This window comes from Aethalodelphis obliquidens, unplaced genomic scaffold (assembly GCF_003676395.1).
Source record: "Aethalodelphis obliquidens isolate GAN/ISIS:26980383/991018 unplaced genomic scaffold, ASM367639v1 scaffold51, whole genome shotgun sequence".
Taxonomy (NCBI): Eukaryota; Metazoa; Chordata; class Mammalia; order Artiodactyla; family Delphinidae; genus Aethalodelphis; species Aethalodelphis obliquidens.
The window spans coordinates 9,169,485-9,191,372 of NW_020837995.1; the positions used below are offsets into that span (position 1 = coordinate 9,169,485).

A 21,888-nucleotide genomic window follows, 5' to 3' on the forward strand; every position below is an offset into this window, starting at 1 on the left:
AATTCCTTTATGGAAGGGAAAATAAATAAGTACTACTTCAGTGGTTACTGAAAGGATCAAATGATATAGCAGGTGTGAAAGTCCTTTTTATAAAATGGTAAACACTGCAAATGGTAATCTTTGGTACTCAGAAGTAGGTCAAACTATACAAATAAAGTAATATATAAACATCTGGAAATTTGGTCACAGTTCTAAAGCCAACAAAATATTCCCACTTGTTGCATTCCAAATACATTTTAATAGGTAACAATAATGATAAACTGCACAGATGAAATACTACTTTAATATTAAACATTCCTATGCAACGTTGGGATAAACTACTTAGTTGTTATGGCTTCTTTTAATGTGCTGTGTCATGGGATTCAGTATTAAAGTTTTTTTGTTTTTTTAAGATTTTTTTCTGGCTTTTCAAGGATTAAAAAGTAGAAGACACTTATTTTTAGAGGAAAAAAATGTAATGTCTATCTGTGGAATATTAAATTGAAATTAATAGAATTATACTGGCAGATGTCTTTAAAAACAAAGTATGGGGCTTCTCTGGTGGCGCAGTGGTTGAGAGTCTGCCTGCCGATGCAGGGGACACGGGTTCGTGCCCCAGTCTGGGAAGATCCCACGTGCCACGGAGCGGCTGGGCCCGTGAGCCACAGCCACTGAGCCTGCACGTCCGGAGCCTGTGCTCCGCAACAGGAGAGGCCACAACAGTGGGAGGCCCGCATACCGCAAAAAAAAAACAACAAAAAAACCAAAGTATGAATGTTGACAGCAAGCAGGTAGCCACAGATGAAGAGAAAATTAGGAATATAAATACAGGAATCTTTTCATTTATTTATTTATGGCTGTATTGGGTCTTCACTGCTGTGCACGGGCTTTCTCTAGTTGCGGTGAGCGGGGGCTACTCTTCGTTGCGATGCATTGGCTCCTCGTTGCGGTGGCTTCTCTTATTGCAGAGAATGGGCTCTAGGAGCGCAGGCTTCAGTAGTTGTGGAACACGGGCTCAGTAGTTGTGGCTCGCGGGCTCTAGAGCGCAGGCTCAGTAGTTGTGGCACACAGGCTTAGTTGCTCCGCGGCATGTGGGATCTTCCCAGGCCAGGGCTTGACCCATGTCCCCTGCATTGGCAGGCGGATTCTTAACCACTGCGCCACCAGGGAAGTCCCAAGAATCTTCTTAAATCTGTCTCTGTCTCTGTCCTAAACTAGGAAAACTGAAACCATGGGGACAATCTAAAGAAAACAGTTCTCTGAATGAACATGTCAACAGAGTAAGCTTACACAAGAAAAGTTATAAACAGCCTCATCGCCAGACCAGGTAAGTACATAATTATCCAGTTCTAACTTTTAATTTTGAAAGACTGTATATAAAAGCAGAGTCTCTGAGGGATAAAGTCACAGTAATAGTGGTGTTTAAGAAGAGGGTAGAAGTGGAATCATATACAGAACTTAATAAAAGTACATGTGCCTAGGCAATACCACAGTGGGTTCTAATTCAGTAGGTTTGAGATGGGACCCATGTATCTGCATTGTTTCCAAAGCTCTGCAGGTGATTCAGAAGAGGACCTGGTTCACAGCACTGCTCTTACATGACCTATCTGCCCAAACAATGCACCTGGATGTCTCTCCAGATACCAATCCAGGTGCCCAGGGCACCTAAGGATGCACGTAAATTTCACACTCCCAGGGAAACCAGGCTTTCTAGGCTTCAGGGCTCTACACAGGGGGAAACCCCAGGATGATCCTTAGAGGCTTCTTTCTGTGTGGAAACCAAGTTAACACCAGAGTCTGACCTGGGCTGCAGCTGGTCCTGGTTTGGCCGATTCCCTGTGTGACACCCTCCTGATACTGGGTTAACTACCATTTGACTTGCCAGCTACCACCAAGACCTTACTATTTGCTATTAAAATCATTATCATGATTCTGGGCCTTTTTTTTCTCTTAATTCCTTCTCCCCAAAATCATAGTGGTTTAAGTCAGAATCCTGATTCCAATTTTAGCACTTTTATTAGACAGTGTGATTTTGAGGTCGACCTTTGACTTCCACAGGTAGAGGTTTCTCATTTAAAACAAACTAAAAAAAACTACAGGGGTTGGATTCGATCTCCAAGGTGTCTTCTGCTTCCAATTCCATGCTTGATTTTAGAATGCTTGATTTTAGATTTTAACATTAAAAACAACAAACCCCCCCCCACCCCAAGTTCTAGCCTTTTTTTTTTTTTTTTTTTTTTTTTTTAGTTTTTTTTTAGTTCTAGCCTTTTAACACAACAGTGACTTACAGGTGTGGCTTCCATCACAGAGACCACTGGACAGAGCACAATGTCCTGTAAGAGTGTGCTTTACACAAGTGTGCTGGATGTCATTTTAAGTTTGGACATTAGTCTAACAATAGGTGCTTTGAAGTGGTCTGTTTGGAGCTTCACTAGAGCCTAACGTATACCTATCCCTCCTTAGGGAGGAGCAACGGAAGAAACATGAGCAAGAACGAAAGGAGAAGAAAGCAAAGGTTCTGGGAGTTCGAAGGGGCCTCATTATGGCTGAACATTCATAATTTAATATCCCGTAAATATTCCTTTTCTCTGAACCCTCTTTTGTAAGTATTTCTGTACTGTCCTCTCACTTTAGCCAAAAGACCTTTTTCTGCTCTTAACTTTGTTCATATATATGTAGTGTCTGTGGCTTCTTCACATGTTTTACCCCTGAAAAGACATTACTACCTTTAAAGCTCTCAAATTCTTTTGAAATAGTTTTTACCTAAGCCCCTGTACAACTAACTCAGGTTTCTAAAAAGACCCATCCTGTAGATTCTTGACCTAGATTTTTAAGGTCAACTTCCCTCTGCTGGCTCTAACAGAACTTCAGTCCTCTTCTAGGCAAAAGCACTTACCTGATGGTAGCTAATTATACTACAGACTTTAGTAGAAATTGAACAATAACAAGTTATGAATAGGGTAAGCTGTGAAAGGCCACCTCTTCATCCTCTAGAGAACCTAGTAGTCTTACCGAAACTGTGGGCCATATGGGTTTATAAGGCGTCAATATTTTATCTATGTGAAATGTTTCATTTAAGCTTCTATGTACCTCTTTCAGATCACTTCATGTAATTGTCAATTACATCTCTTTTTTTTTTTTCCCCTCAATATATTCTTAAAAACAAAACTCTAGCTCATTCTAGCCTGGCTTATTTAGAAATATACAGGGTCATATTGAAATTTGAGGATTGTTGCTTTAAGGATTACTATATGCTCTGTCAAACTTATACATCTTACTCAATTTATGGAAAAGACTAGAGTTGCTTAGTATCATATTCATGTCTGTTGCACCTGAATGGAGCTTCCGAGTTTTGTACTGCTTAAAATTTTCATAAATAAAATTTTTTCTCATGGGGGTAGATTCATTCTTTGTAAATATAACTGGTTTCTAAAATTTAGTTGACCAGCCAAGACTAACAAGAGTTGACTTGTACTCTTTGTGTATCCTTTCTTGACCGTCCACTCCCCACTCCTAGAAGAAATGACTATGTCCTTTTGTATTTTCACAGCACCTGTCAGATTCTGTTATACTTATTGTTATACGTATATCGGCCCACAGAACATGGCATACTCCTGGGTGCTTAATAAACTCAGATTTTGCTATCAAGAGGCAGAGATCAGATCAATCAGGAAATCTGTGTCAAATACACTGCTACTGGGAAGGTGAAACGATATAACCACTTTGGAAAACAGTTTCGTAGTTTCTTTAAAAAATTTAAATGTACATCCACCATATGACCCAGCAATTCTCCTAAGAAATGAAAACATATGTCCACACCAAAACTTGTGTCTGCAAATATTTACAGCAGTATTATTCACAGTAGCCAAAAAGTGGAAAAAAATCCAGCTGTCCCATCAATGGATGGATTTAAAAAATATGCACTAAAAAAATGAAATACTGATAAACACACTACACCATGGATGAACCTAAAAAACATTATGCTAAGTGAAAAGCAAGACACAAAAGATCATATATGATTCTATTTATATGAAATATCCAGAGAATATAAACCTATAGCAAAAGTAGATTAGTAATTGTGGGGCTGAGAGTGGGAATGAAGAGTAACTGCAAAGAGGCACTGAGGTTTCTTTCTAGGCTGACGGAAATTTCCTACAATTAGTTCATGTAAAGACAGACTGCAGAATTCTGGGCATTCCCTGGCAGTCCAGTGGTTAACATTTGGCGCTTTCACTGCCGTGGTCCTGGGTTCAATCCCCGGTCGGAGAACTAAGAACCATCAAGCCATGAGACACGGCCAAAAAAAAAAAAAAAGACTGCACAATTCTGTAAATAAACTAAAAAATCATTGAATTGTATACTTAAAACAGATGAACTTTATGTTATGTAAATTATACCTCAATAAAGCTGAAAAACAGATAATTACATGAAAACATACAAAATAGGTATTTAGGCCAAGATGGATGGGAAAGCTATCAGCCTTTGTGTATTCTCTTATTTTAAACTTGGCTCTCGTTGGGTACTCTGGCTATATCATATAGTTTCCTACTTCTTCCTCTAAGATGACAAGAATTGATCAGTTTAAACTGTGTTAATCAGGGTCTTATTTTTGGTATATGCAATCTCTAATACTAAAAACGACTGGGGAAGCCTTGGGGACATTAGTCTATAAAGTAAGAACTGGTAAGGATCATGCATCTTTGGAGAACCAGCTATGCAGGTGTTATGGACTGCATGCTTGTGTCCGTTCCCTGCCCCCACCCCCTGCTCAATTCATATACTGAAATCCTAATTCCAAATGTGACTTGGTACTTTGAGGTATACTTGGAGGCCTTTGGGAGGTAATTAGGTCAGGCAGGTGGCACCCTCATGATGGGGTTAGTGCTATTTATATGAAGAGAAAGAGACTAGAACTTGTTCTCTCCATGTGAGGATACAGTAAGAAGGCAGCTGTCTACAAGCCAAGAAGCACTCACCAGACACCAGGTATCCTGGACTTCCCAGCCTCCAGAACTGTAAGAAATACATATGTGTTTTGTTTAAGCCACCTAGTCTATAGTCATTTGTTATAGCAGCTTGGGCAGACTAAAACAGGTATCTTTTCCCAGTGACTACTATAGCACCTTAATATTCTTCAACAGTCTCCTATCCTGATAGATTAGAAAACAGAAGAAACCTATAAGGAATAGAATGGTAGAGGGCCATAAACAGTCACCTCAGAGACTCCCTGCTTTGGAAACCACCTACTTATATAGGAACTGTTGCTAATAGGAATCATTCTAACCAAAAACAGTTATTTACATAGTACCTCTGCATCAGTACTTGATTCTTTAAGTTAAGGTACAGCTCAGATCCTGGCCCCTCTTAGCAGCAGCATTTAGCTATGTTTTAGGGAATACATACCCGCCATTGTTTGGATGCCATTAAAGAAGTACTTTATTTTTGTCATCGTGGATTCTACTACCCTTAGTTTAGTAACACAGAAATACTACATGATCTCTATTTAAAAAGTCTTGGATTAAGCTCTGGAGAATTTTCATAGGCAAATTCTTCTGTGTGGGCTGGATCAGTAAATACTCCAATAAAATCTATTTCTAGGAAGAATGGACCATCCACTTTATCAGCCAGGGTGAATCCGATAGAAGAGATCTAAATTTAAAATAGAGAAATTGATCAAAATCTCGTATGCTGATGTTGTTCCTGGAGTTTTAAAATTCCATACTATCAGCCCTTAGCAAGTATACGATAGTTCTCATGTGCCGTAGCCAATTAGAGGAAGTACAGGACTGCTTTTCTTTCCACATTCTACTTCTCTCTTTAAAGTAGTGCCAGTTAAGACTAGTAAGTACAACGTGGATGTCTAATGGAGGTTCCTTGAAGCTCTCCTGAACTCTAATACTCCTATTTTAAAGCTAAAATAAAATGCAGGCACGCTGAAAGGAGGACCATACTGAAATTCCTCCAGGATGAGGGTTAGGCTCACAGGATAGCTCTGAGTCAGCATCTGTCTAGGTATAATAGGAGTATACTTAAATAGGAATTTTCATCTTTCATTTGCCAGCCTTCAAAAATGGACTGAACTCATCCTCACAGGAGTTCTGTTTCACTAAAGATAATATAGTTCTGAGTGAAAATACAGGAAAATGTTACCTTGTCAAGCAGAAGCTGGTACTGGGCATCCCGGATTCTTCCTCGATTAGAGAAGAAAAATTTGGAGAAAGGAATCTGAAAGAAGAAACCATTGACTTCAGATCTGACATGCAAGCAACGGAGGCATCTGTTTAGAACTGCAATGATAAAATAATAACGGTTTAAATTGAATTTTAAAATTATCTAATATGTGAAGTTATAACAAGTGGCTAGTCATTTGGATCACAGAAAAAAAAAATTTTTTAATGAAATAACCTAAGTACTAGAAGAAAACAGGTGAAAACCTTTCTAAGCCAGGAGTCCCAAAGGAAAAAATGACAGAGAACAATTATAACTTTCTGATGGCAAAAACTAGTATCCTAAACACAAAACTTTTACAAATAACTAAGAAAAAGATTAAACAACCCAGTAGAAAAATGGGGATGGGAGAAATAGGCACATCTGTATACTGCTGGTAGGAGTGCAAATTAGTCCAACTCTTTTAGAGAGCAGCAGCTAGCAACTGTGGTAGGCAGGATTCTAAGATGACCCCCAAGATTTCCACCTAGTGGAAATCACCTTCTTCCAGGGATTCAAACACAAATCTCAGTGCTGCTGTGAAGGGACTCTCCCGAAGTCTGGTCCCAAATCAGTTGACGTTAATATAGGGAAGATTATCCTCTGTAGGTCTGACTTAATCACTTGAGCCCATAAAAGTGCCTGGTAAAAGAGGTCAGAAGAATGAGAGGGATTCAAAGGGGAAGGTCAAGGGGATCCTCCACTGCTGGCTTTGAAGATGGAGGGAGCTAAATAGTAAAGAATGTGGACAGCTTCTAGGAGCTGAGAGTGACTCCCAGCTGACAACCAGTAAAGAAACCAAGACATCATTACAATCACAGGAACTAAATCTGGCCAATAACCAGAGTGAGCTTGGCAGTGGATTCTTCCCCAGAGCCTCTGAAAAGAAGTACAGCCCAGATGACACCTTGATTTCAGCCTTAGAAAGCCCTGAGCATTGAACCTGGCCACAGGGTGTCCCAAACCATGACTTACAGAACTGTGCAAAGTTTGTGGTAATTTTTTATGTAACAATAGGAAACTAACACAGCAATATCTAGCAAAATTTGAAATGCCGTAACTTGATCTGACAGTTTCACTTTTAGGAATTTATATTACAGATAAACTCTGACAAACACATAAAGATACAGCTTTTCCTAATTAAAAAAAAAGGTAAAATAGGGGAATAGTTCAATAAATTATAGTGCAACCATACAACTGAATACTATGCAGCTATTTTAAAAAATGAAGTAGATCTATACATGATGCTGTGGGAAGACCTCCACAATATATTAGTAGTAAAAAAGTAAGAGATAAACAAAATCTATAGTATAAATATCATTTATGTTATTAAATACAACTTTTTTCTTGGCCACACTGTGTGGCTTGCAGGATGTTAGTTCCCTGACCAGGGACTGAACCTGGGCGCTGGCAGTGAAAGCCCCAACTCCTAACTACTGGACCACCAGTGAATTTCCCCTAAAAACAAATTTTTTAAATGCCTAAAAAAAAACTAATAAAAAATTTACTATAGCAACTGGGAACAACCCAAGTATCTATCAATAAGGACTAGTTCAATCAGCTGAGATATCCATATAACAGAAAATACCAAACAAAATAACAAAGAATGAAAAATAATTCCATGTAGTGATATGGAAGCTCTCCAGGATCTAAATTTTAAAAATATAAACTGGCACAGAAGACACATAAAGTATGCTATATTTTTTGAGTAAAAAAAGGGAGAAAATAAGTGTATGTGTATATATACTTGCTTATATTTGCTTAAAAAAACTAAATCTATGGAAGAAACTAATAAATGTGGTTACCTATAGAGGGTGAGGGCAAAAAGGGTGGAGAGAGAACTGAGTGGGAGTGAGACGTTTTTGTACATCTTTTTATATTATTTTGATTTTTGAGCCAAAAAATAAAAATGAGTTAAAAAAATAAAATGTACTGTTCAGATTATCACCAAAAACACTTGCTGACATAAAAGCAAACTCAATTCAAAGCTCATTTAATAAAGCACCACTGCACAAGATCATGTTCCTCACACAGCAAATCCAAGTGCAGTCAACATCCTCAGTTCACGGGCTCCCTTCATTTCTGTTACATAAACCTGAAAGGGACCCTGCACCCCCAGCCTCCAGTCAGTTCCTCATTTTTGCATCCTGGTTGGGCACTTCATCTACCTCATTATTCAAAATATATTTTGGAAACAGAATCAATACTACCTGCTCACCATTCAAGGAGCATGAGCCACCCACCCCACTGGCCTTTTGTCTTTTTGTCATGTAATTTGCTAAGGCCACTGTCCACATCAAGGGAATTTTTTAGCCTGGAAAAAAAATGAAGCTAAGAAGAAGCATTAAATTGTACAGCTTGCATAAAAAGAAAAGGATCAACAGTTGTTTTCTCTCTACAGATGACAGAAAACTAGCATGCATAATTTTTCCATCATTTTCCTCTGTTTTCTTTCTCTAAGCATAGTAAATATTTGAGCATCTCACTTCTATTTACTAAAGGAGAATTATTCATGAAGACATGGACAGCAATGAATAACATTTAATTTTTAAAAATCTCTTCCCTGGGACTTCCCTGGTGGCACAGTGGTTAAGAATCTGCCTACCAATGCAGGGGACATGGGTTCGAGCCCTGGTCCAGGAAGATCCCACATGGTACCTAGCAACTAAGCCCGTGCGCCACAACTGCTGAGCCTGCGCTCTAGAGCCTGCGAGCCACAACTACTGAGGCCTGTGTGCCTAGAGCCTGTGCTCTGCAACAAAAGAAGCCACTGCAATGAGAAGCCCGTGAACTGCAATGAAGAGTAGCCCCCGTGTGCTGCAACTAGAGAAAGCCCACGTGCAGCAATGAAGACCCAACACAGCCATAAATAAATAAATTTATTAAAAAGATAAAAATCTCTTCCCCAACACTTCCTTTAATAATTTAAAGAGGGACTTCCCTGGTGGCGCAGTGGTTATGAATCCGCCTGCCAATGCAGGGGACGCAGGTTCAATCCTTGGTCCGGGAAGATCCCACATGCCATGGAGCAGCCAAGCCTGTGTGCCATAACTACTGAGCCAGCGCGCTAGAGCCCACAAGCCACAACTACTGAGCCCGCATGCCACAACTACTGAAGCCCACGTGCCTAGAGCCCACGCTCCACAACAAGAGAAGCTACCGCAATGAGAAGCCCATGCACTTCAACAAAGAGTAGCCCCCTCTCACTGCAACTAAAGAAAGCCTGCGTGCAGCAACTAAGACCCAACACAGCCAAAAATAAAATTTTAAAGTAATAATAATAATTTAAGGAAAGATGTTGCAAACAACTATCATTTCCAGCCAAAGATTAGAACTACATGTATTTTCAGGAAAGAAAGTAATAGTCAATGATTATACTGGCAAATAATTTGGCAATGTGCATCAAAGGCCTTAAAAATGTACATATCATTTATTCTAGGAATTTTATTTCCGGAAATACATCTAAGAAAATATTTAAGGATATTTACCTCAGAGTTTGGTATAAGAGTGAAAAACTCTGAAAACAATCTAAATGTACAACAATAGAGGATGGATTAAGTAAATTGTGTCTATTTACATAATATGCAGATATCAAAAATGATGTAGAAATATATTTCAACAGAAAGTTGTATATAAAATTCAGTTCAGTGAACAATGTATGTTATAAAATAGCACTGGCACAATACAATTCTTGTAAAAAAAAAGTGTAAATAGAAAAGTCTGAAGGTGCATACTAAAATAAAAATAGTATTTTACCTCTGGGTAGTGGTACCACAAGATTTTTTTCCTTTTCTGCATTTTCTAAATTTTCTATAATGAGATATTGTTTTATTTAGTAATTTGTTATAAGTATTATTTATATACAAGCGTTACATACATAATAATTTTGTGGTTATACATCTGTATTAGTGTATAAATATGTATCTATTATATGCTAGGCATTGCACTGTTCTAGGTGCAGGGGAAACAGCTATGAAGGATACAGACAAAGTCCCTGCTCTCAGAACTTACAGAATTTATGTTCCAGAGGAGCCTGGTAGAGAGTGACAATAAACAAATAGACAAGTGAATGAAAAAGATAATTTTACTTAGTGATAAGTTCTATGAAAAAATTAAACAGGATGTTGTTATTGGGTGAGAAGGTGCAACTCTAGCTAGAAGGATCAGGAAAGGCCTCTCAGAGGTGGCTTTGGAGCTGAGAGGTAAATAATAGGAAAGAGGAAGCAGGTGAAGACGTGGGAGATGGGAGAAGAGCACGCCCACAGATACAGCATGAAATACAAAGGCTCTGAGACAGAAGTAGTTTGTTGGGTTTGACACACACAAAAGGGGCCAGTATGGAGGAGGGATGGGGGAGGACAGACTGAAGATGAAGACAGGGGTCTGCTACTGTAGGCCCCGTAGGCCATGTTAAAGAGTTTGGACTGTATTCTAATAAGGGGAGACCACTGGAGGGTTTTAAGCATGTGAGTGATGTAATCTGAACTATGCTTTAGAAAGATCACTCTGGCTGCTGTGTGCAGAGTGGACTTTAGGAGGCAAGAAGACAAAGAAGGATATCAATAAAGAAGCTCTTCTAGTAGTCCAAAGGCCTGGACTAGGGTGAGATTGGAAGAGATGGCTAGAAATGGTCAGATTCTAGGTGTATTCTGGAAGGATAGGTGAGCGAATTTGTTAAAAGACTAGATGCGGTGTGGGGGAGAAAGGGATCCAGGATGAACCCTTAGGTTTAAGTATGAGCAAAATGGGGACTTTCTTTTGAATTTATGGATTAAAAACCTTCAGAAGGCAGAAGAAAAGAATGGGCACCTGATTTTGCCCTCACTCCCTAAATTTCCACTATTTTCCTCCTGATTAACATTTTTTACCTTCTAAAAGTTTTTTCTCCCTACAAAATAAGATTGCCTTATATTACCAAGAAATAAACAAAACCAAAAATGTTGATAACTGTAAAGTATGAAGTATTTATTCCTCTTAAGGGAGCCTTTCTGCTCAGCTAGGGACACTAGCTTAGTACAGTTGCCTGGAAGAGATGATATGGCCAGAACTTAAGAAGAAATACCTATAGTACTGATAATTGTGCACAGGGCAGAGATGGACCCATGACTCAGCATGGGTCCACATCCTTATCAAAAATATTTACTGGTCAGTAAGCTAACATTTATATTAATAAAAGAAAAAGTCAGACTTCCCTGGTGGCATAGTGGTTAAGAATCCACCTGCCAATGCAGGGGACACAGGTTTGATCCCTGGTCTGGGAAGATTCCACATGCCACAGAGCAACTAAGCCCACACACCACAACTACTGAGCCTGTGCTCTAGGGCCCGCGTGCGGCAACTACTGAGCCCACGTGCTGCAACTACTGAAGCCTGCGCACCTAGAGCCCATGGTCCGCAACAAGAGAAGGCACTGCAGTGAGAAGCCTGCGCACGGCAACAAAGAGTAGCCCCTGCTCGCCACAACTAGAGAAAGCCCATGCTCAGTAACGAAGACCCAACGCAGCCAAAAAAGAAAAAAAGAAAAAGTCAATTATGTAAATCTTGCCCTTAGGTCCTCTTCCTTCTTTCCTTTCCCACACTGTCCAAGAGGAATTAATAAGAAAAAAAAAACAAACTACAATGTAACCATGATCTCATAAGACCTCATTTTCATACACAGTAAAGACTTACGCTGTTACCTTGACTTCCTGCCAGTAGGGCCCCCCACGGGTGAACATGAAGTAACTGTACATCTGATCCTTCCTCTGGATTATATCCGTGTCCTCCCTGATATTCACCATCCAAGGTCGACCATCCCCACGGACACGAAGATACAGAGTGTTGAACTGGGACCAATCATAAAACCTCTTCCTCTCAAAAGGGCCCTAAGGTATAGAAAGGAAAGTTAATTTCACCTCATTTTCCACTATTAGCAAAATGTGAGTCATCACCTTTTACAGCATCAAAAGGATCAACAAGCCATTTCTCTGCTTTTTTCTGCTTCCTACCGCGGTAAGGAGGCAGATAAATCTGGTGATTCTTATTTTAGTACAAAATACTGACCTAGTTAAATGTTTCTAAGGTAATGTTCAAGACCTGATTGGCCCAGGACAGTGTTTACATGGGGTAGACACTCACTTGTGTCACTGAACGGAAATGAATTACTGTATGTACTTTCTTTCCCAGGGCCTAGGAAGCAGTGGCTTCTGACTGGGCCATTTTATGACAACTGCCCTCCCATAAATCAGAAAACTATGAAAGACCTCAAGTTTTAAAACTGGTATTTTTTTGACAACACCTACCATCCATTGAAAATATACATTAATCACTCTGCATGCATAATTTAATCCTCACAACAGCCCTGAGATAGGTACTATCATTGTACTCCATTTTACAGATGAAGAAACTGAGCACTCAACCAGTAAGTGGTAGGTCCAGTGCTATTTAACTCCAAAATCTATGTTCTTAACAACTACCTAAATTGTCTCTGAAAGTAGAACGTAGTGTTAATTTCCAAAGGTGTTTACAGCAATCTCAGAGCTAATCGGATTTCAAGTATAACAGTGCTCAGATACGAACTATTACTTACTAATCATGTAATTTTAGACAAGCTACTAAATCTCCCCAAGCCTGTTTCCTCAGCTGTAAAACTGGGATGGTTATACCTTACAGGATTGATGTGGGGAATAAAAGGGATAATGTATATAAAGTAATTAGCACAAGGACTGGCAGGGTAACTTAATAAATGTTATTGACTACTTTCATTATTGCACAGTACATCATAGAATTATTTTCTACTGTGGGCTGACCAAATCCATTCTGTGGATTTTCAGGGCCTGAAAAACAAAATCTTGTACACATAGTTTATTACCTCTGAAAGAACATGAACCTTGCTTTTTCATCATTATCTGGAGAGAGGGAGCCTAATACTATTCCTATCATTTGCCTTTCTCCTTAAAACACCATAACCAAGGGACTTCCCTGGTGGTCCAGTGGCTAAGACTCCGCAATCCCAGTGCAGGGGGCCCAGGTTCGATCCCTGGTCAGGGAACTAGATCCTGCATGCAGCAACTAAGAGTTCTCATACTGCAACTAAAGATCCCACATGCCGCAACAAAGATCCCGCTTGCTGCAACTAAGACCTGGCACAGCATGCATGCATGCATGCATGAATGAATAAGTAAATATTAAAAAAAAAAAAAAAGGGCACCACAACCAAGCAAACACCCATGGGCTGTGGCCACAGCCGGGCACAGGAACCTGTCCAGAGCAGCCCTGAAACACCTGATCAGCATTGCAAAAAGCAACAGGCTGGTAGCAAGACAAAGGAGCTGACCTAAGTAGCCTTGGAAAATTGTGTTCTGACTGGAAACCAAAAGGCTAAAGACAAAAGAAACTATACATAAACATTGTACTGTAGTTGGTAAAGTTGTTTCTCACAGGGTTATGGGTTAGAAATTCTGAAACTGCTTTATTTATTTATTTAATTTCTGGCTGTGTTGGGTCTTCGCCGCTGTGTGCAGGCTTTCTCTAGTTGCGGCAAGCGGGGGCTACTCTTCGTTGTGGTGCATGGGCTTCTCACTGCAGTGGCTTCTCCTGTTGCGGAGCACAGGCTCTAGGCGTGCAGGCTTCAGTAGTTGCAGCACGCAGGCTCAGTAGTTGTGGCTCACGGGCTCTAGAGCGCAGGCTCAGTAGTTGTGGCGCACAGGCTTAGTTGCTCTGTGGCATGTGGCATCTTCCCGAACCAGGGCTCGAACCCGTGTCCCCTGCATTGGCAGGCAGATTCTTAACCGCTGTGCCACGAGGGAAGCCCTGAAACTGCTTTACATGTACTCTTGGGTCGAATTAATAAATGTATAGTAAGTGGCGGGAGACAGGCTTCACACCGTTACAGAAGTTATCAATAAACAAGAGGGAGGAAGCTAGAATAAATCATGTGGTACCGGATTAGAGTCAAAGCATCAGTATGAACTCATACTTAGCTTAATATAGATATAGAAATAGTTACAGATGTGTGTTTCCATGAGTTGGTATGCATACATATATTTCCTAGCTGTGTCCACTGAGAGGTCCTAGAAATAGTGTCAATCCAGAAGCAACAAGCATACTCAGCATCCAGATCTTGGTTTCCAACTCCATCTTCCAAAAAAAAAAGAACCAGGGCTCCTTTGAGAAATGGCTAATTCTAGGGTTGGAACAGAGGAAATACAAGATGAGCTTACAGCACCTTGTAGTGCCAAAAAGTGCTCAAAAACACAAAAGGATGGGGGCATGTCAAAGGGACACGGCCAACCTGAAAGAGCTCCCAGTGGCCAAAGCTGGAACAATCTGAGCAACAAAATAAATAACATAGTATTGGATTATAACCCAAAGTGTGAGTCCATACTAAATGACTGAATAAATAAATAAATGTGGGAGAAGAAACAAATCTTCCTTTCTGAAAAATCCCAAATAATTTATGTAAATACTACCCCTTCCAGGAGCTAGAACTTAATCCCACACCCTACCCCATGCCTTGAATGCAGGGTACACTTAGTGACTTGTTTCCAAAGAACAGAATATGGAGGGGAAAAAAAAAAAAGTAACTTAACAATGGAGTAATCTGGCAAATACTACCTTGAACAGGTGATCAAGGTTAACACATCAGTGATAAGTCATGCTACTAGCATGTACCCTAATACGATGAGAAGGGTACTTCAACTCTGTGCTGTTCTTCCTAAAAACCCAGAAAACCCAAGTCTAACCAGGAGGGAAAAAAATCAGAAAATCCCAAATTGAGGATCATTCTGCAAAATACCTGACCAGTATTTCTCAAATCCTCATGAAAAATAAGGAAAGACTAAGAAATAAGGAAAGACTAAGTAACAGACTAAGGAGACATGACAACTGGATGTAATGTAATGTATCCTGGCTGGGATACTGAAACAGAATAAAAGATATTATGGAAAAACTGGTGAAATCCAAATAGAGTCTGGAATTAGTTAACAGTAACGCAGCAATGTTGGCTTCTCAGTTGTGGCAAATGTACCAAGTGATATAAGATGGTAACAACTGGAGAAGCTGGGTGAGGGACACACAGTAACTCTCAGTACCATCTTTGCAATTTTTCTGTAATACCAAAAATATTCTAAAATTTAAAAGTTTACGTTAAAAAAAAAAACGAAAACCCCGGCTGACCCTACTTCCACTCTAAGGAACCCCCAGCCATTAGAGGGTCTACGGCCTATGTTAGAGGAGATGTAAATCTCCCCAGATCATCGTTTAAATATCTAACCTCTCAGGGCTCCTCAAACATAAGCATGCCCCACCCTGGCCCCAAGTGATGGCCAGAAACAGGTAACCTCTCTTCAGGAACCACTTCCCCCTTGTGCTTATGAAACTTTACACTTGTGCCCAGCAGTTATTTAACCCCATACACAAGATGAGATGCCAGCTGTTTTCATTTACAGAAAAAAAAACTGTCTGCAATAGTTCATGCTACAATGAAGTTCACCTCAGTTCACTAGAAAACTGCAGCTCCTGGGTCTCACGTACCGTTGGAATCTTGGATATCATTGCACAGTATCCACTTCGGCCACTCTCCCCGTCCTGGGGTGCCTCAGAGCTCAGAGTTCCATACAGCAGTGCACTTTGGTTACTCCTGCCCATTTTCAGGAACACTTCACTTCTGCCACCAATTGTCTTATCAGAAGTCACTATCCACTTATCCAAATCTTCTTTGCCGCGGAACTGCCAGACAACCTTGGCTTGTTCCATCAAGACCTCATGCAGAGGGCGGCCTTCAGGCCCTATCCAATGATTCACAATATCATCCTTCAAACGCCTAAAATGGTCCTTTATTTCTTCTTTAATTGCTTTATCAAAACTAACTTCAGGTTTGTCCTCAGGAGAAGTTATATCCAAATCAACTTCTCTCTGGTGATGTCCTTCCAAATTCCCTTCAGTCTTCCTCTGAGAAGAGGCTTTGCCAGGAGCAGCCACTGGTTTCTCAAGACTGCTGGAACAATAATCTGCAAAGCGAGTACTCAAAAATGGACAAGAGGCAACACTTGGCTTCGGGCATTTTCTGAGAATATAAGTGCCATTCAGCAATTTATGAACCAAAGCCATGATTAAAAGAAAATCAAAATGTAAATTTTTCCCTGGCCTACCAGGGAAAGAAGCTTCAGCAAATAGCCCAATTCCACCTATAATAAAAGAGACAGTGAAGAGTTACCAGTATAGCCAATGAATGCATCATAATTTCAACTTCAACATGGATCATGTACTATGAAATTCATGAACTTATTTTCTAATTCTATGAACACTTACCCAGGGCCTACTATGAGCAGAAGAATGTTTACACTGTACATAATACATCCCACTGCCTTGTGAAAAAATGCCAAGATGAACAGAAACACAGGCCCCTTCATGGAGTTAATGATCAACCCCCAAATAATTCAAGTATGTGCTTCAAAAGGTTGTCAATTTTAAAGCAAATTTTTATGCCGGATTTTTAAAGAAATAATTGGTTCCTAAAATAAAATATTCAACTGTCAGTAATTCACTCCAGGATCTAGGCTAACCAACATTTTAGCACTTCATCTATAAAAAGAAGAGACTACAGTTCACATTGTATATGGAGTCAGAGGCCTGGACTTCACACCTAGAACTGTTTACCCTCAGGTAAAGCAGTTGATCTTTTGAGGCCATTTCCTCGGGGGAATGGATGTGCTAACACCTCCCCTACCTACCTTAAGGGATTCTTCTATAGATCAGATGGAATAATGGCTATAAAAGGTTTCTCTGATCCAGTAAGTCTGACAAGATCCCCAAGATTCTTCATGTCTAAGAAGCTCCTAGTCTAAGGCCCACACTTTGAGTAACAAGGCTCTGACTATCAGCCACTATCTGATCTCCTCAAAGACAGAACCTAAACAATAGTAGCAATAATACCATTACATTTAAATGCCATTCTTAGTATTTTTAAGTCACCCTGACAAATATCTCATTTAATCCACATAAGCCTCCTGTAAGACAAGTCAGGTAGTTATTTCCTTTCACAAGGAACTAGACACCAACAGGTGAAGTAACTTGCCTAAGATTACAATGCTAATCAGTATGGAAGCTAGCACTAGAACCCTGGCCTTAAATCCTTCCATTAGTTACTGCTGCCTCTCTCTATGTTAACCATTAGTAATATAACTTCCATAGCTCTACTGAAATAACAACTTTGCTCTTGCAGCAACTTTCAATGACTGCTGGCAGGAAGTGCTGCAAGAACCAGGAAGGCTAAAGAGTTCCCTCTCCTACTTATTCCAGCTACCCCAAAAATGAAATAAAATACAGAATGCTGACTTCATCATCTTTCTCCTTTGTCTTTCTCTCACCAGAGACCAGGAGAGAGAAAAATCAAAAACAAAAAATCACCCACTAGTCAGAACACAGTACTGAGTGAGAAACTAGATGGAATGCTGAAAACTTAAAAAAAAAAAAAAAAAAAGCTTCAAAAATGCCCAAATTCAACAATTCAGCTCAGTCGCCTGAGAGTCTACATCAAAATGGCACCCAGACCACTCTATCTACAACACAGGACCGGTCATCTTTCCAGACTGCCCCTCCTCCCTCACTCCCCACATCAGGTGGCTCACCACCTTCTCTCTCCTAAATCACTGCACTCCAGGCTTGCACCCAGACCTCCACCTTATCCCACCACTCAGCATCTAGAGGGCCTAATACACAAAACTGATTGTTTTCTCTGATTAAAACTCTTCAGAGGGGGTTTCCCTGGGGCACAGTGGTTGGAAGTCCGCCTGCCGATGCAGGGGACACGGGTTCGTGCCCCGGTCTGGGAAGATCCCACATGCCGCAGAGTGGCTGGGCCCGTGAGCCATGGCTGCTGAGCCTGTGCTTCCGGAGCCTGTGCTCCGCAACGGGAGAGGCCACAACAGTGAGAGGCCCGCGTACTGCAAAAAAATAAAAAAACTCTTCAGAGGCTCTCATGATCTTCAGAATAAAACTCGACTTTCTCCATGGGGTCTGTAAGACCCCTCCAGATCTGGCCTCTGCTCATTTCTCCAATCTCCCCTCTAATCACATCCTACTCTGCTCTAACCACAGAGAACACCTGTGGTCTAACAAGTGCCACCTAGTACCCCCTTTCTGGGCTTCATGCCTTGGCAGATTGCTGCTCCTAGGCCAAAAATGCCCTCTACCGATTTCTGCTGGCTGATTTATCCTTTGGGACTCAGCTTAGGCATCCATTACCTCCTCCAAGAACCCTTAATTACTCAACTCCACCAAGACCTTTTGATGTGTTGCATCCTGGGCTTACACTTTCCCTGCTACAGTTTATTGACAGTTCCCTTGTCAGTCTCCCCTGCCAGACTGGAAGTGTCTTGAGGGGAGAGACTATCTTCATTGTGGTACTTCCAGCAATCAGGATGGTGCCAGACATGCAGGAGGCTTCTAATATTTGTTGAACAAATAATATCTCCACATTTCTCTACCACTACCACCACTGTCTTGGTTCAGGGTTTTATTGTTTCTTACCAGAACTACTGAAATTCCCCTAACAAAGGGCTTCTCAAATGTTAAAGTGCCTATGAATCATCTGGGAATTTTGTTAAAGTGCAGATTCTGATTTAGTAGGTGTAGGATGGGGCCTGACATTCTTTATTTCTAACGAGCCACCAGGTGTTGCCCTTAAAGTTGGCACTGAGAACACCCTTTAGGATTCAGTAAGGTCCTAACTCAGATCTCCTCCTTCTCTCCCAATCCAACCTTTGCCTGGCAACAAAGGGGATTTTTCTAAATATGATGGCACTCCCCTTATTCAGCAATTCCCTCCAGAAATTCAAACTCCTAAAATGGTACACAAGGCCCTCCAAAATGTGCCCAACTCCCTGGCCTAACTTCTCCTCACTTCCATGGGCAATAAACACTCTCAGCTCTATTAATTATACTAACTATAATCATGTCTGAACACACACAAAAAAAAAACATTGCTCAAAAACCACAAAAGTGAGGCTTCCCTGGTGGCGCAGTGGTTGAGACTCCGCCTGCCGATGCAGGGGACACGGGTTCGTGCCCCGGTCCTGGAAGATCCCACATGCCGCGGAGCGGCTGGGCCTGTGAGCCATGGCTGCTGAGCCTGCGCTTCCGGAGCCTGTGCTCCGCAACGGGAGAGGCCACAACAGTGAGAGGCCCACGTACCGCAAAAAAAAACCCCACAAAAGTGACCAAACATTCTACTATCCTGGCTAATATGAGTGACTGCCATACACTGACCAGTCATAGCATTAGCCTCACTCTAGATAGATAAGATTCTCTCCTAATTATAGAATTGCCTCCACCTCCTCAATACTTTCCCCTAAATCACCTGACACAAACCTAAGTCCAACAATAAATCCCTTCTAACACCCTCTTACTGAGAAGCCCCATGGTTTCCCACGGCATGTGTTCTTTCTCACTACAAAAGTAATAAGCCTAACTTCAACTACAAGCATGTTCCTGGTGGCCTCTGACTGGAGGGCACTGACATTGCTCTTCCTCCATATTCTTATGAGAACCTACGCATACATCTCACAGCCCTTACAAACTATTAGAATCTTGCTTTTTTTTCTGTCTACCTAACTAGCCTGACTTTAATCCTGGACTATGGCTTAAACATAACTGATACACAATGTTTGCTAAAATAAATGAAAACCGTGCAAACAGTATGTTTTCACATGGACTGAAAAATAGAAGGGAACCAGGAAAAATAACAACAGTTGATCTCACATCCTGGAATCATAGGTAATATCTAAATTTCCCTCACTGACTTCTTTAAATGATTTTACCCTACATATGCAGGAATTTGGAAAATAAATGATAAGCCTATAAAATGGAATTTGTACAATCATAAACACGATTTTCGTTAACACCATGCTTAGGCTACACTACTGAGTGGCAAATAAGGAGGAATCAAAATGCATATACACTAAGATTACAACTATAAAAACGTACGCACAAAAAGATTTGGGGGTAAAAAAGAAGAAAAAGGCTTAAAGTCGTGTGTAGGATGATGGGATTATAAGTAATATTATTCACCCTATTTTCCAACCCCTCAGTAGTGCTATCACTTCTCTAATAATATAACTTTAATTATAAGTGTTTTGTTTCATACTTTTACCAATAAACACAAAGTCAAAAACATTAACTGGATGATCCCGGGCGGAAGTTGGTGAGTTTTCAGAGCAACGTAACCCACGCAGCTGACAGCAGTATTAGTGAAGATTGTACATCCGGAGTTTACTATGTGCCAGAAACTGTCCTGGGTGTATTTTCGTTAACTCCTCACAACAACCGTGAGAAAGGTACTATTATTATTCCACTTACTGAGCAAATTAAATTACTCCCGGTCATACAACTAGTAAGTGGCAAAACCAACCCTAGAGCCCCGGTGTTTAGTCAGGGAGCAGTCGGGACCGTGCCACAGCCCCCTCACCCCTCACCTGCTAGGGCCGTGGGGCCCTCACAAGCCCCGGTCGCTCCAACACCCCGCTGGCGTTCACTGGCCTCCCCTGCCGACGCCTCAGAGTGACTTCCGCCCGAGCCTGGCTTTTCCTGACCGAGTTCTCCACGTCTCTGTAGGGCCGTCTGCTTTTCCAGGCCGGCGGGAAACCAGGCCTGATGACACAAGTTCCGGCCGGGTGCAGAGGCCGGGGAAGAGTAATGAGGCTACCGGACCCCGGCGAACTGAGGTTTTTGGTCGACTAGCTTCCCAAAAGTCTCCCCCACCCCCACCCCCCCATCTCTTCTGCCCTGTGTGAGAAAGTGGGGCGAATATAGAGAAGCTGTTCGCCTCTCCTTCCTGCATCCCGCCTTCAGACTGCAAACTCCATCCCGTATCTTTCAAGTAGGACCCAGATATTGCTAACATCCTTCGCCCCCAAGGAGCCAGGGTCCACTCCTGCTCCATCCCACCATAGCCGCCCAAGAGCTGTACACGGCCTCAGAGGACTGGTTCTGCTGGAATTGCCCCTGCGGAATCTCTGGAGACCCAGCGCAAACTTGGACAGCAAACCGTCCTACCCTCCCTTCCCCAATCCAGCCCCGTGGGGTCGCCCACTCCGCAGGGTTTCGATTGTATCTTGAGCACACCTCTGTTTGAGCACTTTCAACATTGTAACTTAATTATTTATTCACTTCTCACTTCCTCCGCCATACTGTGAGCTTCTTGGGTCCAGAAGGTGCTCTTCTTCCTGTCCCCAGCACCTAGCATAATGCTAGCAGGAATTAAGTGCTCAGCATGAATTTGAATGAATTGTAACCGCTGGCACTTGAACACCGTTCTCCAGGGTTCCAAGACCTCACCAAATACAATTGCCTTTTCCACGTTTCCTCCATCACCCTTTTCCACACCATCACCTCTTCCTTCTTTAAATTCTGCTTAGACTTCACTAGACTCTATACTTGCCTGGTTCTCCTACCTCCTTGAACCTTTTCTAGCTGCCTACTTTACTGACTCTTCTTTCTCCTCCCACAACCTTAAATGCGGGTTCTCTCCAAAGCCCAGCAGACTATGGCCTTCCTCTTTTCTAGTTTCAGATATGAGTTATCTGCAGACAATCAGATAATCTCTTCCCCCAAACACCAGCATATATTTCCAATTTCTTGATAGCGGTTTCAGTTGTGGGATATACCACTAGCATCTCAAATGTGATTTGTTTAAAACAGAACGTATCACATTTACCCATATTA

The 21,888-nt window shown here is 41.3% G+C and overlaps 2 protein-coding genes across 10 annotated transcripts in view; one reads left to right on the plus strand and one right to left on the minus strand.

The window, feature by feature from the left end:
- The window catches only part of NUSAP1 (nucleolar and spindle associated protein 1), a 34,520-nt gene extending 31,143 nt beyond the window's left edge, over positions 1-3,377 (plus strand). For 2 of the 4 annotated variants that reach the window (XM_027083953.1, XM_027083952.1), the window contains 2 exons: positions 1,198-1,306; positions 2,443-3,377. In XM_027083953.1, coding sequence (XP_026939754.1) covers positions 1,198-1,306; positions 2,443-2,539 — 206 coding nt within the window. In that variant the 3' untranslated portion in view covers positions 2,540-3,377. The remainder of the gene's footprint in view (positions 1-1,197; positions 1,307-2,442) is intronic. The other 2 variants (XM_027083950.1, XM_027083951.1) reach the window with 1 other exon arrangement.
- Positions 1-20,818, minus strand: part of NDUFAF1 (NADH:ubiquinone oxidoreductase complex assembly factor 1) — a 42,396-nt gene extending 21,578 nt beyond the window's left edge. Inside the window, exons 1-5 of one of the 6 annotated variants that reach the window (XM_027083958.1) lie at positions 20,640-20,817; positions 15,700-16,352; positions 11,857-12,050; positions 6,130-6,204; positions 4,956-4,992 (exon numbers count right to left, since the gene is read on the minus strand). In XM_027083958.1, coding sequence (XP_026939759.1) covers positions 4,956-4,992; positions 6,130-6,204; positions 11,857-12,050; positions 15,700-16,275 — 882 coding nt within the window. In that variant the 5' untranslated portion in view covers positions 16,276-16,352; positions 20,640-20,817. Of the gene's footprint in view, positions 1-4,331; positions 4,993-5,391; positions 5,629-6,129; positions 6,205-11,856; positions 12,051-15,699; positions 16,353-20,639 lie in introns of those variants that run through there. The other 5 variants (XM_027083959.1, XM_027083957.1, XM_027083956.1 and 2 more) reach the window with 5 other exon arrangements.
- Positions 20,819-21,888: the final 1,070 nt, after the last annotated feature.